Genomic DNA, 15,434 nt, shown 5'->3' on the forward strand with positions numbered 1-15,434 from the left:
GCCGCTTTTCCGTTTTTTTAAAATAAAGCACACAGAGTTCGGCCAGTCCGGCAAACAGCGAGGCACAAATTAAAGAGTCCTATCACTTTCTCTTCGCGCATGCTCAGTGGCAGCATATTTTATGATTCCAGCGGCACGAGCGGTAAGCGGTAGCGTCTACGGGAGGTTTTGCCGTGGTAGCGTTTCAGGGAGGTTTTGCCGCGCTAGCGTCAACAAACGCAACATTCCGCAGCCCACCACGGAGACCGCACAAATCACGTGGTCTAAATGTTAATATAAATATCCAAGCTGGGAAAAAAACCGGAATACTCTTATTTAGGATGTTAACTTCGTTACTTTAGTTACTTTACTTAGTTACTTACCATCACTGTTTTTCTGTATGAATGATTTAATACAAGGAATAATTATAGAAAGAAAACATAACTAATATTATTGAGAGAAAAAATTAGCCAGTTTTGTTTTTCTTCATTTTTGATACTACAAGTACTAGACATCCTGATCCACACTCCATACCAGCTGATGGCGGTAATGCTCAAATTCATTGTTTGCCAACCGCCAATAAACCTCAAAAACAAAGAAGAAGAAGAGCAGCTTCATTTTGACAAGTATTTTGTGCCGCGTACTCTCTCAAATTTGGCCCTCGTCGGATCCCGTTTAAGCCTGTACGTGGCAGTCCGAGAGCAGTGTACACAGCAGCCGAGGCTGGTGCTGCTTCTACAGACTGACATCCTGCACTTCTTATAGGATACACTGAAGCGAGGACACTCCGAACAACATCCCAGACTTTTGTTGTGACACCCCGCTATATAAAACATTAATTCAACAACCATGTTTACCGTGTCGGAGCTGATGGTCCTGCTGGCCGTGCTATCTGCCACCGCGTCCGGCTACTTCGTTAGCATAGACGCCCATGCCGATGAGTGCTTCTACGAGCGGGTCAACTCCGGCACAAAGATGGGCCTCATGTTCGAGGTGGCCGAAGGAGGCTTCCTGGACATCGATGTGGAGGTGAGAGGACTTCACCAAAATATAAACTAACAATCTAACGTGGAGAAATGTGGTTTTATTACTTAAAACATGGTTGTGAGACATAAGGCCTGTGCTAACTAACGTTAGCTTCAGATAACGGCTCTCTGCGTAACGTCAACCTAACTAGTTATCCAGGTTAAAGGCTATTAACTACATTAAATATTCAAATGTATATAGTATAGTATCTTAGTATTAGTCGGCCATTTTTTTCTGTTAACTAGTACGTTAGTGTTAATTTAATTATTCATAAGGCTACAGGAAGTGCAACATTAGCATTATCCGGCTAAGTTATGCTAGCTATGTAGTCTACAAAATAACATCTTTTGACTTGTTTTGTGGAGACTTTGTTGTAGTTTCACGTGGAACTAAGAGCTAGTTGCATTAATTAATGCAGCAGTAATATTAAACCAATTTAATATATTTTTATATATATATTCTATATATATATTTGATATATGACATCTATACAACATTATATATTTGATATATATCTATATGTGTATATAGAACTAAGTTCATCTGAGTGTTTTGTGTGCCCAGATGTTGCCGCCATATGGTACAGCAGTGCCATCGTGTTTGAGTCATGCAGCTGTTGTCTTTACACAGATGTTGATGTTTTTTGTGTGTTCTTCCCAGATAACGGGGCCTGATGGTAAGCAGATTTACAAGGGCGACAGGGAGTCCAGCGGGAAATACTCGGTGGCGGCACACATGGACGGAACCTACAAGTTCTGCTTCAGCAACAAGATGTCGACCATGACACCCAAGATCGTCATGTTCACGATTGACATCGGAGAGGCCCCCAAAGGCCAGGACATGGAGACAGAAGGTAGATAAAGGAGCATATGTCTGCATACAAAAGAGAAATGAAGGAATACCATATCTCCTATACAGCCAGCTTTTCCCCCAGATAGATCACGCAGAGTGTCTGTATTCTGCTGATCTTGTGTCATTGTTCTGTGATAGTTTGATTCACCTTTTTGACTTTATTTTGAACCCTCTGTTCCTCTTCGTAGGTGGTGACAGCTGGGATGGTAGGGCACAGGGCAATAGGCTTTTATGTTTGTGATGCACTGCAGAGTCTCCTCTAACCAGTGTTTCCATAGTTTAAACTAATAATGTGCATTTCTACAACACAGAGGAAGTTGTATTGTTTGTGAATGGCTTGACGATTTGCACAGTGAGAACATGTATGATCTATGAATGTCTCTGGTGATGGGACGGCATCACCTGCGACATGAGTCACAATTGCAGAGTTGTTATGCATGTATTGCATACCTCCATGCATGTTTTGTTTTTGGCGCACATCCACTGTGTTGTGGCCCGTTACTTAAGATGACCTTTGCCTGTTTCAGCCCACCAAAACAAGCTGGAGGAGATGATCAACGAGCTGGCAGTCGCTATGACGGCTGTGAAGCATGAGCAGGAGTACATGGAGGTTCGCGAGAGGATACACAGAGCGAGTGAGTCCAGAGCCAACGACAACATGTACGGCATTCTCATCGTTTGAATGGAAGTTCTAAACTGTCATCTTCTCTCTCTTCCAGTCAACGACAACACAAACAGCAGAGTGGTGCTGTGGTCGTTCTTTGAAGCTCTGGTTCTGGTGGCAATGACACTCGGACAGATTTACTACCTGAAGAGATTTTTTGAAGTACGGCGAGTGGTTTAGTGCGACTAAATGATCCCTCTGTGTCCTCCACTGATTTCTCCCAACACCAAGACAGTTATTTACACTCTGGAAACGAGACCGGCAGATTCGAGTAAAGCCTACATATGATTGGATCTCAGATGTTTTGTTCTCCTGTTACCTGTTTGTTTCCTCCTTTATAAATGTGATTCGTGTTTGTTTGGAACGAATGGCCAAAAGATTCTGGGATAGTCGGTTTGTTAGTTTCTTTTTTTCAATTTTTTGGTTTGACAGATTTTTCTTGCCCACTGTTTGATAATTAGTAAGTGCAAATTCCTTGCCAGTCCAGTTTTGCCTTGGGCTCATCATTTTATGTAAAAGCAGTCTGATGAAAGAGTTTCCACATGAGAATGCAAAGATTTAGATGGGACCCGTCTCAAATAATGAAACTTATACAAACATGAGAACAGAATGTTGGATTATGTTTAGAGATGCAGGAGTTTGTTTCCAGCGTCTAAGCCAAGTCCGATAATATACTGGTGGATACGTGATATCTGTTCATTGTGTTCATGCTCTCAATCAACAAATTGCCCTCCTGGTGGATATATCTGAAGGATTTACACTGCAGCCAATCTTTTAAGGGAAACCGTACGGCTTCTAGCTCCGTCTGTTGATTCACAGCGATCCATGCTGCAGGGGGGGGGGGGGGAGGGAAGGGGGAGGGGGCGTGGCTTCAGTGTGATTCCCTACTAGTTCAGAAACAGACGAGTGGTTTCTTGGCCGAAGAGTCAACAAGTTGATTTAACTTTTACACTTTAATTTGACGACTTCCGCTTCGTAAGACCTGGAAGAGCCGAGGCAGAGGTTGATTTTAAACTGAACTAAGTGTCGAGGAATGCTGAAATACATGTTACATGTTGATTGACGCTGGGTGGGTATGGGGGGGGGGGGGTCTGATGCATAATGACTGCTGTGTGCTTTAGTTGCTTCTACTATAGTTCCTGTGTTGGTTTAGGGATTTTAAATTATGATTGTATACAGTTTTGAACAGTTTGTTTTCCGTGGAGCATATCCTGTGACATGCAACTGTTTGGATGAGGCCTTTCAAATGTCTTCTACTTGTTTATTTCCCCCGTCGAGGTTAAAAATTAAATAACTTTCGTCCAAGGCAGTAGCTTCACATCGAGCACACAGCTGCAACATCACAAGTGTTGCATGTCGCTGAATGTGTTCCAGTTTTGTATTAAAAACAATCTTCGGTGAGCTCTGGTGGGTAAACTGCTCTGTACACAGTCTCCTTTTTTGTGATTACACGCTACTAAATCTGATGAAATGGATCTGTACAAATGTAGAACCGTTGTCTGTGGAAAAAGCCCCAGGTTTCATAATAAAGCCAATATTCTGTACATTTACTTGATGTCTTTAAGCAGGTTTGACTGAATCATGTAGTTTAGTGGTTTGTGAAGGGGGTGTATGTAGGACTATTGTTTCACTGTAGTCATAATTATAATGTATTTATATACATACACAGCACTTACAAAGTGCTTAACATTGAACCAAGAACAAAATATATTCAAGACTACAATGAGATCAAATCTATGGAAGCCCATTTCATTAAAAGTTAGACTTGATAATAAAAACATCCCCATAATTATGAGATAGAAAGTCAAAGTTATGAAATAGAAAGTCGAAATGATAGTCATAATGATGAGATACTTAAACACAACAGTCATAGAAGCAGCTCATCATAGGTTACTCTACAGTTGACATATACATGGATTGTGAGTACATCGAAGACTTCTTTAAACGTGGCTTTACAACAGATGAAATATTTCAATAGCTTGATGTTTCACATGGATTGGACTGAGCAAACGCACCCTTGAATAGAATTTTAAGCAAGAAGCAGCTCTGGAGTATAAAGAATAAAACTAATGTGGCTGAGGTGAATACCTTCAATAAACAGCAACTGGAACTTTTGTTTCCTTTCTTTCTGCCAGCAAAAAAATGGAAATCTTTTTTTTGGGTTGATTTTTTTTTGGGGTGGATTTTATTTTTGCGGTGTATTTATTTTTAGTTACCCTTTTTCGGCTGGTGGAAATGGGCTTCCATACAATTTCAGACAATTACAACAATACAAAAAATACACTACCCCATAGTTGTATTTAAAAATTAAATAAAAAGCTGTAACATATATTCTTCTCCAACTTTTTTGTATCTACTGCAGTATAAAATAAAATAAACGAAAAATAAAAATACATCGGTACGCGGAACAATACTGGGGACCGCGCTTCAGCTGCCACCCGGGTTGAAAACATCAACGCACCCGGAAACCGGAACAGCGTGGAGGAGACGGAGCTGAGCGGTGGCTAACAACGTTAGCATTAACCTCAGTTTAGTGTTCCACTCTCAACATGGATAACTCGACAGAAGGGACGTGGGACAGTTTACCGATTCAACTCACTGAAGGGATTCTACAAACGCTCGAGGAAGTGAAGTTCACGCACATGACACCTGTACAGGTAACTTTACACTACCTCTCTTTAATCCCACTGTTCAAACACATCATTGATATATTATTGTTTTTTCTTTGCAGTCTGCTTGTATTCCGCTGTTCATGAGGAACAAAGATGTGGCTGCTGAGGCGGTAAGTGTAACTAACTGAAGTAACGTACTGTAACGTTACGTAGGTACCACTTTGAGGTACTTGTACATAACTTGAGTATTTCCATTTCATGCTGTAACATTAATATGATGAACACATTCATGAATCAATAATTATAATCCAGTAATATGTATGAATCTAAAATGTGCCGTTCTGTATAATGACTTACTTCTAGCAGTATTTTACACACTATAGTACAACAGTTAAACCAAACATACGGGTACTACTTCTAATTAACATAATAGGTGTATGAGCTATAACTAATAAATCAGTTATAAAGACATCAATAAATATAAGTTTTGGGTTGCCAGGTTGTCAACAATCCTCAAACACTCTTAGCACTACAGCTACCAATTTTCCTTATTGATTAATCCAACAACGAGTTTTCTTCATGAATTGTCTGTAAAATGTCAGAATGTGAGCGTGTTTTATTCAAGCAACAGTCCAAAATAAAGATTCAGTTTTAATATAAATTACAGCGTGATACAGAAGTTGGAACGAGCTGTTTTTGGGCATTTCTACTTCAAAATGTGACGGTTAAATGAATCCTCTTTTGATTGATTGCTACTTGTCTTCTGTAAAACGGTTCCAGGACACGTGGAACTATTTCTTCATAATTTCCTGTCGTATCGTTGTAGGTGACCGGGAGCGGAAAGACGCTCGCTTTCGTGATTCCCATCATAGAGCTGCTGCTGAAGAGGGAAGAGAAGCTGAAGAAGAAGCAGGTGAGGCCGAAGGCAACGCTCCAGAGTCTCGTGGCGGCTGAGAGTGACTCTGTCCAACGTGTAGAGGGGGGTACAAGGGGGGTACCGGGGACATAAGGGGGATTCGAACACCCGGCTGAAGCTTTAAAGGTTGTTTTTTCTCCTGCAGGTTGGCGCTCTGGTGATCACGCCCACAAGAGAACTGGCCCTTCAGATCAGCGAAGTGATGGAGATGTTCCTTCGGAAGTTTCCACAGTTCACGTGAGTACAAGGTCACTCTGACCCGTTTGAATAGTGAAACATCTTAACTCACGGTCCGCTTGCTGATTTCTTCAGGAGCTTTCAACCACATCTCAGTTAGAAAGATTCAGACGACTGTGAGATGTAAATAGCTCCAGAAAAAGTGAGATATGTTAAAACTTTGGTGTGTTAGCAATAAACCAACATGTTACACCTTTTCACTGGAAATGACAATATTGTAATCTTTCTTAGAAACATTTCCTCATTTGTGCTGAACGAGCAGCGCCCTCCTCCTATTTCCTGTCAATGAATCGTGTTTTTTGTTTTGTTTTTAGGCAGATTTTGCTGATTGGTGGCACCAACCCGATAGACGATGTGGAGAAGTTCAAGGATAAAGGGTAAGACTTAATGCGTGTTAATTAGGGGCTAGTAGGCCGTCTTTATGCTAAGCTAAGCTAACAGATTTAATTTTCTTATCAACGGACACACGTGACAGTGGCATCAATCTTCTCATCCATCCCAGATATTTAGAGGAAGAGTTCATTCGATTCATCGACATACAATCAATCACGTCCACTAAATCCACCGAATTAATTCAAATTAAGAGTCCTGATGCCAAAATAAGATATCCAAGTTGAATAACTTTTTAAAGAGGCGATGAGCAGGTAAGTGGCAGTGCCTAAAAAGGGTTAAATATGAGTGGTGATGCATGTTAACGTGAGGAGAGTTACAGGAAAGGAGACTTATCTCAACTTGTAGATCCAACAGACACGAGAAGTCCACAGCTGATTCTGAGCAGATAGTTTAAGATTCAACCAAACCTGCTCCAGATAATCCCGCTTCCTCTGTTGGACTCGTTTCTACGTGTGAAGACGTCCATGAACTGGACTCCTGTCTGTCCTCCTCCATGCTGCCGTTGTTAGTTCTGTCCCCTCCCCCCATCTCACAGGTGTGTCTGATTTATCTCCTCACCTTCATTTCCTGTCACCGTTGAAAAGGGATATTCTGCACCTTTTATTTTACCACTTTCTGCTACAAGCGTACCTCTCAAAAATGTCAAACTATTCCTGTAAAAACAAAAACAACTGCGGACACATTTGCATCGCCGCCGCCGACTTCAAGACGCAGGGCATGCTGGGAAACGCTTGGCCGTCACCTGATCAGAGAGCTGATTGGCTCTTAAAACACCACGTTTAGCAGAAACAATCCTCACTTCTGTGTCATTTTAATTTCGAAGGCGAGATTGTTGGCTGTGAGTCTCTTAAAGCAGCGGGCGACCAGGACGAGTGTGACGAGTGTGTGTGTGTGTGTGTGTGTGTTTCAGGGCGCACATTGTGATTGCGACACCGGGCCGTCTGGAGGACATGTTCAGGAGGCAGGCAGACGGTCTGGACTTGGCCAGCGCAGTGAAGAGTCTGGATGTTCTGGTTCTGGACGAGGCCGACCGACTGCTGGACATGGGTTTCGAGGCCAGGTGACGAAGAACCTTTTCATTGTTGCGGGAGAAGAAATGAGCTCAGCGTGTCCGGATGAGTTTTAATCTTCCTTTAGCCCGTTGTGCCGCTAACGGAGACTCTTTGTGTTTCCAGCCTGAACACCATCTTGGGTCACCTGCCCAAACAGAGACGGACGGGCTTGTTTTCAGCCACTCAGACTCAGGAGCTGGAGAAGCTGGTGAGGGCCGGCCTCAGGAACCCGGTACGCATCGCGGTGAAGGAGAAGGGCGTGGCGGCCTCCGCCATCGTCCAGAAAACACCGTCCAGACTCTGCAACTACTACACCGTGAGTCTCACACGGACTGCTTCACCTCAGTCCGGGGGGGAGGGGCCTATTATGTTTAGTTTATACGATTTTATACGTTATGCTGCATTATGTAGTAAAACAAGTCGTGCTTTGTGTATTAATCTGATTAAATCAGTTTCACATCAATCAGCCGCCAAAAATTTAATATGACACAAAAACAACCTTTTTTTTGCTCATTTCAGATTTGCAGAGCGGAGAAGAAGTTCAACAACCTGGTGGCGTTTATACGGCAACACAAGCAGGAGAAGCATCTGATCTTCTTCAGGTATGTTGAATGTTGTATTGATCTTGTAGGTTGTGACCAGCTGTTTCTAATCCGGCCAAATCAAACGAATGTCAACACAGAACCAGCCATCGGGTTCGTCTACTAAAGTTAAAACAAAGGAGACGACCGCGTCCTCAAAACTGGTGACACAAAGAGGAAGTCGGTGTTAATTTGTCGAATTATAATGAGAACCAAAAATATGGAGCTTTGCAGACGATGTGGTGTCTCTTTGAGCCACAGCGAGTAGTTAAGAACGGATCTTCTGTCAGCAGCCTTGAGGGAAACTGCTCAGACGAGAATAAAACAACTCGAACTGATGCGAGTGGACAGAAATCCAGCTGATCGTCCTGCAGCCGGATCGCTAATCATTCAGGCAATGAATCAGCTGTGACTCCTGCAAACTGCACGAACAGGCTGAAATATGGAGCAAATCTAAAATGAGTCCTAATCCCGACACGATGCCGTCCCGGTTGTTTCGTCCGATCTTTCGTCGTTGACGCGTCACTGTCTCCCACCAGCACGTGTGCCTGTGTGGAGTACTTCGGTCGAGCTCTGGAGACTCTGGTGAAGAAGGTCACCGTCCACTGCATCCACGGCAAGATGAAGAACAAACGCAACAAGATCTTTGCAGACTTTCGGGCCCTGAAAAAGTCTGTGTGCACGAAACCGCAACAATGACTCAATAAGAGGTTTGTGTGTATGAGTTATGAGTCATGTGTTCATCCGTTGTGCTGCAGTGGGATCCTGGTGTGCACAGACGTCATGGCCAGAGGGATCGACATCCCCGACGTCAACTGGGTGCTGCAGTACGATCCTCCCAGCAGTGCCAGGTGAGGGAGAGACAGAGTCTATGTGTGTGTGTATATATATATATATATATATATCTACACTTTATTTATAAGCTGGATGCCTGTGTGGAAGTGACTGGGATCTCTTTGTGTAGGAAAGCAATGTTGTCTTAACTAACTTAACACATAATGTAACAAGTAAATGCCTAGAAATAAATATGTATTGTGGTTTTTATTTTTCCTGCTCGTCTCAGTGCGTTTGTGCATCGATGTGGACGTACCGCTCGTATCGGCAACCATGGCAACGCCCTCGTCTTCCTGCTGCCGATGGAGGAATCCTACGTCAACTTTCTGTCCATCAACCAGAAAGTGAGTTTGCAAAAACTTGTCTAAAACCATCAAGTGTTTTCTGGCTGCTCTACTCCTGGTTGGGTCCATACACCACTGATAACACTGCAGATGTTATGTGATCACAGGACGATGAATTGGTCTCTTGTCGTGTCCTCAGTGTCCCCTCCAGAAGATGGTCCTCACAGGTGAGGTTGTGGACATGCTGCCTAAAGTCAAGGCCATGTCTCTGGCGGACCGAGCCATGTACGACCGCGGCATGAGAGCCTTTGTGTCGTTCGTCCAGGCCTACGCCAAACACGAGTGCAGCCTCATCTTCAGGCTCAAAGGTGAACAACAAACCGCCACTTCACATCTTCTCTGCAGTTCTTCACGAAGCACAGACGTTAACCTTTCAGCCGCTGCACCGCTTCCTCCGTCTAGATCTGAACTTCGCCACCTTGGCCCGCGGCTTCGCCCTCCTCCGCATGCCCAAGATGCCCGAGCTGAAGGGGAAGAACATTCCCGGTTTCACCAGGACGGCGGTGGACACGGACACCATCCGCTACAAGGACAAGAACCGGGAGAGGCAGAGGCAGAAGATGCTCATCGAGCTGATGGAGAAAAGGGTGACGCCCATGCCTAAAAGGAACTACATCAAGAATAAACCCTGGTCCAAACAGAAGACCAAGAACGAACGCAGGAAGAAGAGATCCGCCAAGAGGAAGCTCGAGGAGGTATTTCTGTCATTTTGAAATCTGCTGAGGAGACTTCAGATGTTTGGGTTCATTCACGACTCCTCATTGTATTTGTTCCGTGTCTGCAGGGCTCCGACGTGGAGGACGAAGACATGAAGGAGCTTTTAAAAGACACTCGCATCCTCAAGAGGCTGAAGAAAGGTCAAATCACAGAGGAGGACTTTGAGGAGCAGATAACGAGCGGAATAAACGCCAAACGCAGCGCAGGAGGAGCGTCGAGCAGCTGTGTTGCATTCAATTAAACGCCGAGACATTTGTTTACCTTGTGATGAAATGGATTTTTTTTATTGAGTTATAAATAAAGCTTGATGAGCTCGTCGCTGACGGCAGACGGGGTGAGGACTCCCAGGTCGGTGAAGAGGAGGGTGATGAGGGACGGAGGCGTGTAGTCGATCATGGGATGCTCCTCCGACAGGTTCTTCACGGTCTTCAGCGTGGCCGCTTTGTACTGCGGAGGCCAGCAGGACGTTAGTAAAGACAATAGAACGAAACAAAGGCGTCCTCTGTCCTTTCTTACCTTAAATTTATCGGGCACGTCCTGTTGGTTGAGCGGGTAGATGCGGACGAATTTGAAGCTCTCTGCCACGACGTAGAAGGGCTTGTTGTGAGCTTTGGAGCACACGGCCGTCTGATACGTGCCGATCTGTAAACGGCAACGGTTAAACATCAGCTCTGTGTTTGTGTCGCGATCACGAGTGGAAAGCAACGACGGACAAGTTTGAGGTACTTGTATCTTATGAGAGTACTTCTACTTTATACTTTTACTCGGCTACATATCAGAGACGTTATTTACTCCACCACATTTGTAGATGAACATGTTGAAAATGCCTCAAAAACATTAATTGAGTCTTATTTTCTGCCATTGATGAGATGATTTCAACTTGTTTATGAATTTCTTTAAATAAAGTGAGGTCCCTTCTACTCTAAAGCAGTGATCCCTTATTCTGTCATTTTTTAAAGGGGACATATCAAGAAAAACAGACTTTTTCAGTACTTGTGCACAAACATCTGGAGTTCCCACAAACTGAAATAAGACGAGTCAGTCAGGTTTGATCTCCCTCCTTCGTCACCTGCTGACTCATGAGAATATACCGCCCACGGCTTGAGAGCTACCTTTGCTACGGTGCACCATATTTTTGGGGCGTGTTTTCATCGGCTAGTCTTAAAGAGACAGGCGCTAACACGGAGCACTTCAGACTAAGGTTATATATATATATATACACACGCAGGTAGATTCAGACAGTATGAGCATAATATAATAAGATTCACTCACTACTTATGTTTTTAAAACAGGTTGTTTTCTGTCATAAACAGGTTGAAATAATCCAGTAGTTTAATAATCTTTTAGAACTAAATCACTAATCTTGACTTTGATCAACTCACATTAAAATGATTAAATATGTTACACATTAAAACACAGACTACTTTTACTTTTGATATTTGAATTACATTTTGCTGATAATACTTCTGTACTTTTACTTAAAGCTACCACAGTGAACTGTCATTGTATGTTGATTCTGGCGCCCCCCTGTGGACGTAAACGGTAGTGCTTCTGTGAGCGCGTTAATATCCACAGCTGCCAGACTCCATGTAGAAAAGCTTTCATTTTAGTGCAGCGGGTGGAACTTTACACACAGAGTAGTGTTGATACTTGAGCTTGTTTTGTAATAAAGGCTCCGGACGATTCACTGAAACTCACCTTGTTGATGATCCCTCCGCTCTCAACGACTCCCTCCGCTCCAACAATAACGAGGTCTACTTTCTCCAAGACATACCTGAGGGGAAGATATGAGAAAACACAGCTTTAAGGTCACGCTGATGAAAGTAAGACACGGATTTTCACTTCATGATGAATGTATTTACCCGACAGCTGCATCCAGGACCACTGTTACCGGGACGTTGAGCTTTCTCAGGGCGTCCGCCATCTCTCGCCTGCACGGAGAAAGAAACAATGAGTGTGTGTGTGTGTGTCCCTTCACAATGAAACAGTTTCCTGTCGGTGTTCACTCACCCGGCTGAGTCGGGCTGTGACTCCGTCACGTACACAGAGAAGCGTTTTTTCTCGGCTGCAGCTTTTTCCAGCACCCGGAGGACGACTCTGGAGTACGAGTGAGTGAGGATTTTCTGAGAGAGGAACATTTAAAAACATAAGTCAACGCCTTAAAGGGCCAGCGCGTATTTAGTGCCATCTAGTGGTGTGGCAGAGGTCTGCGCTCTCCGAGTGAAACCTAATAAATAAATAAAGCTGTGGCGACATTCCCAGAATTAAATACTGTATAATAGTTCTTCATTGAATACAAATTCTCCTTCAACCAGGACTGAAATCTTAAGGATTCCCACTTTGAGTAAAAGTAGAAACACTGCATTAAATAAAACACTTACAGCTCCGTCTTTGATGAAGGTGTGACAGAGTTTAGCCACTTTGTTCCTGGACATCGAGATCTTCTCCAGAAAAAGTTCTCCTCTCTCCTCCATCACCTTCTTACAGCGAGACAGATCCTGAAAGACAAAAGAGAGACAAAAGTTAAGAGTTTGTCTCGTGATCACGAGACAAATAAACTCTCTCGTTGGTTCTCCTTTCATCTCGGATCACTCATCATTTGCCTGGATTTCCTCCAGGGAGGCAGTCTTGTGATCAAACGACTGAAGCCGCACGTTGTCCGCTCACCTCGTTCTCCAGCGATGTGAGACTTATGAAGCGCAGGAAGAGCTCTCCTCCAGAGGACACGGCCACAGACGAGTCCACTCCGGTCAGGCAGTCTGTGGCCCACGTCAGGCTCTCCCTCAGGCCCTGGATGGTCTCACCTGAAGGGGGACAGCTGGTCAGATAAGAGGTCCTAGTTCACCAGGAACACAGGATGCTTCTAAACGTTGTACTTTTTACTGTACTACATCTCAGAGGTACATATTGTACTTTTACTCTAATACATCTCAGAGATAAATATTGTACTTTTTAGTGTACTACACCTCAGAGATAAATATTGTACTTTTTACTGTACTACATCTCAGAGATAAATATTGTACTTTTCACTGTACTACATCTCAGAGGTACATATTGTACTTTTTAGTGTACTACACCTTAGATAAATATTGTACTTTTGACTGTACTACATCGCAGAGGTACACATTGTATTTTTTACTGTACTATATCTCAGAGGTACATATTGTACTTTTTACTGTACTACATCTCAGAGGTACATATTGTACTTTTTAGTGTACTACACCTCAGATAAATATTGTACTTTTGACTGTACTACATCGCAGAGTTACACATTGTATTTTTTACTGTACTATATCTCAGAGGTACACATTGTATTTTTTACTGTACTATATCTCAGAGGTACACGTTGTACTTTTTACTGTACTACATCTCAGAGATAAATATTGTACTTTTTACTGTACTACATCTCAGAGGTACATATTGTACTTTTTACTGTACTACACCTCAGATAAATATTGTACTTTTGACTGTACTACATCTCAGAGGTACATATTGTACTTTTGACTGTACTACATCTCAGAGGTACACATTGTATTTTTTACTGTACTATATCTCAGAGGTACATATTGTACTTTTGACTGTACTACATCTCAGATAAATATTGTACTTTTGACTGTACTACATCTCAGAGGTACATATTGTACTTTTGACTGTACTACATCTCAGAGGTACACATTGTATTTTTTACTGTACTATATCTCAGAGGTACATATTGTACTTTTTACTGTACTACACCTCAGATAAATATTGTACTTTTTACTGTACTACATCTCAGAGGTACATATTGTACTTTTTACTGTACTACATCTCAGAGGTACATATTGTACTTTTTACTGTACTACACCTCAGATAAATATTGTACTTTTTTACTGTACTACATCTCAGAGGTACACATTGTATTTTTTACTGGACTACATCTCAGAGGTACATGTTGTACTTTTTACTGTACTACATCTCAGAGGTACATATTATACTTTTTACTGTACTACATCTCAGAGGTACATATTGTACTTTTTACTGTACTACATCTCAGAGGTACATATTGTACTTTTTACTGTACTACATCTCAGAGGTACACATTGTACTTTTTACTGTACTACATCTCAGAAGTACACATTGTACTTTTTACTGTACTACATCTCAGAAGTACACATTGTACTTTTTACTGTACTACATCTCAGAGGTACATGTTGTACTTTTTACTGTACTACATCTCAGAGGTACATATTATACTTTTTACTGTACTACATCTCAGAGGTACATATTGTACTTTTTACTGTACTACATCTCAGAGGTACATATTGGATGATGGAGTGAATGAACACACACCTTTGTCTCTCTTGAGGAACTCCAGCAGAGTGCGGATAGCTGCCACAGCGGAGGCCATGTCCGGGTCTGTCCTCATCTGAGCCCTGAAATACTCCACCAGCTCTGACCGGGGACACAAGCAACGCGGTTCATGTTTAATTACACCAACCTTCAAAATATGAAAGAAAAGGGGAAAACGTGAAACAAACGTACCTTCTTCATTCATCCTGACACCTACACGGGAGCCTAAAAGCTGCAGTCTTTCGTGTGAAAACAAAATAATGTTTACTGAATTCAATCAGACCCAAATATTTTGGCACATGCCAAATACTCTGCTGACTCTGTGTTCCTGCAGCCTTCGTTTGAATCAAATTCTACACTAAAAAATTTAAAAATTCAGTTCAAAATCAACAATGTCAGCTACACTTTTCTGAAAGCTGCCTCAGATTAATCCTCAGTGTGTGTAGAACGTTGTATTGTCACTATTGTCCGAGTTGCAGTGCGTTACGAGCTGAGAGCTACGTGTTGACGTGTCGCGGAGAGATGACGTAGACGCTTTTTTCCATGCTGAAAGTCGTGCCCTCTTCAGGCGCTGTCGGAAATATTGAGATTCATTTACATTTTCGTGAAAATATTTATGCTGAAATTGTTTATACTTGTGTGTCTTGTAATTTAGATGAGGAAACACCTTTTCTATTATTATTAGTATTGTTAATTGTAATACTTATTATTATTATCATTGTTACTATTAGTATTATCTTTGAATTTTCACTCTTCTACTTTGTATTGCAACTGCTCCACAGTAAATACAGTTTTGTCTTATTTATTTGGGTAGATATGAGGCAGATATGCAGTTTTATGAGTTGCATTAATAAAAAAAGGTAAAACACTTTAAGTCCCCCGACTTAGCATTCATTAG

At 42.4% G+C, this 15,434-nt stretch overlaps 3 protein-coding genes across 5 annotated transcripts; 2 read left to right on the top strand and 1 right to left on the bottom strand.

Moving 5' to 3' along the window:
• The first annotated feature begins 639 nt into the window (after window positions 1–639).
• On the top strand, window positions 640–4,065 carry tmed2 (transmembrane p24 trafficking protein 2). 2 transcript variants are annotated; one of them, XM_079290087.1, is made up of 5 exons: window positions 640–1,008; window positions 1,666–1,858; window positions 2,046–2,063; window positions 2,385–2,492; window positions 2,577–4,065. In XM_079290087.1, exons 1-5 carry the CDS (start codon window positions 829–831, stop codon window positions 2,699–2,701), a joined length of 624 nt encoding a protein of 207 aa, XP_079146213.1. In that variant the 5' UTR covers window positions 640–828; the 3' UTR covers window positions 2,702–4,065. The 2 variants fall into 2 exon arrangements, with proteins under 2 accessions (XP_079146213.1, XP_079146214.1); XM_079290088.1 differs by lacking the exon at window positions 2,046–2,063 and having other exon boundaries at window positions 644–1,008.
• Window positions 4,066–5,002: 937 nt separating this feature from the next.
• ddx55 (DEAD (Asp-Glu-Ala-Asp) box polypeptide 55) lies at window positions 5,003–10,448 on the top strand (the record flags this gene model as incomplete). Its single annotated transcript, XM_079289167.1, has 14 exons — window positions 5,003–5,178; window positions 5,253–5,303; window positions 5,960–6,046; window positions 6,195–6,286; window positions 6,601–6,663; window positions 7,590–7,739; window positions 7,855–8,047; window positions 8,251–8,333; window positions 8,852–8,983; window positions 9,071–9,163; window positions 9,376–9,490; window positions 9,630–9,798; window positions 9,893–10,185; window positions 10,275–10,448. Exons 1-14 carry the CDS (start codon window positions 5,071–5,073, stop codon window positions 10,446–10,448), a joined length of 1,803 nt encoding a protein of 600 aa, XP_079145293.1. The 5' UTR covers window positions 5,003–5,070.
• An 11-nt stretch (window positions 10,449–10,459) lies between these two features.
• Window positions 10,460–15,048, bottom strand: eif2b1 (eukaryotic translation initiation factor 2B, subunit 1 alpha). 2 transcript variants are annotated; one of them, XM_079289169.1, is made up of 9 exons: window positions 14,729–15,048; window positions 14,537–14,638; window positions 12,875–13,011; window positions 12,589–12,705; window positions 12,218–12,330; window positions 12,070–12,138; window positions 11,906–11,981; window positions 10,724–10,849; window positions 10,460–10,654 (listed from the first exon to the last, which is right to left on the bottom strand). In XM_079289169.1, the coding sequence occupies exons 1-9, from the start codon at window positions 14,739–14,741 to the stop codon at window positions 10,499–10,501; spliced, it is 909 nt and encodes a 302-aa protein (XP_079145295.1). In that variant the 5' UTR covers window positions 14,742–15,048; the 3' UTR covers window positions 10,460–10,498. The 2 variants fall into 2 exon arrangements, with proteins under 2 accessions (XP_079145295.1, XP_079145294.1); XM_079289168.1 differs by having other exon boundaries at window positions 10,460–10,849.
• Window positions 15,049–15,434: the final 386 nt, after the last annotated feature.

The sequence above is a fragment of the Melanostigma gelatinosum genome, assembly GCF_949748355.1.
Source record: "Melanostigma gelatinosum genome assembly, chromosome: 18".
In the NCBI taxonomy this organism is placed as follows: Eukaryota; Metazoa; Chordata; class Actinopteri; order Perciformes; family Zoarcidae; genus Melanostigma; species Melanostigma gelatinosum.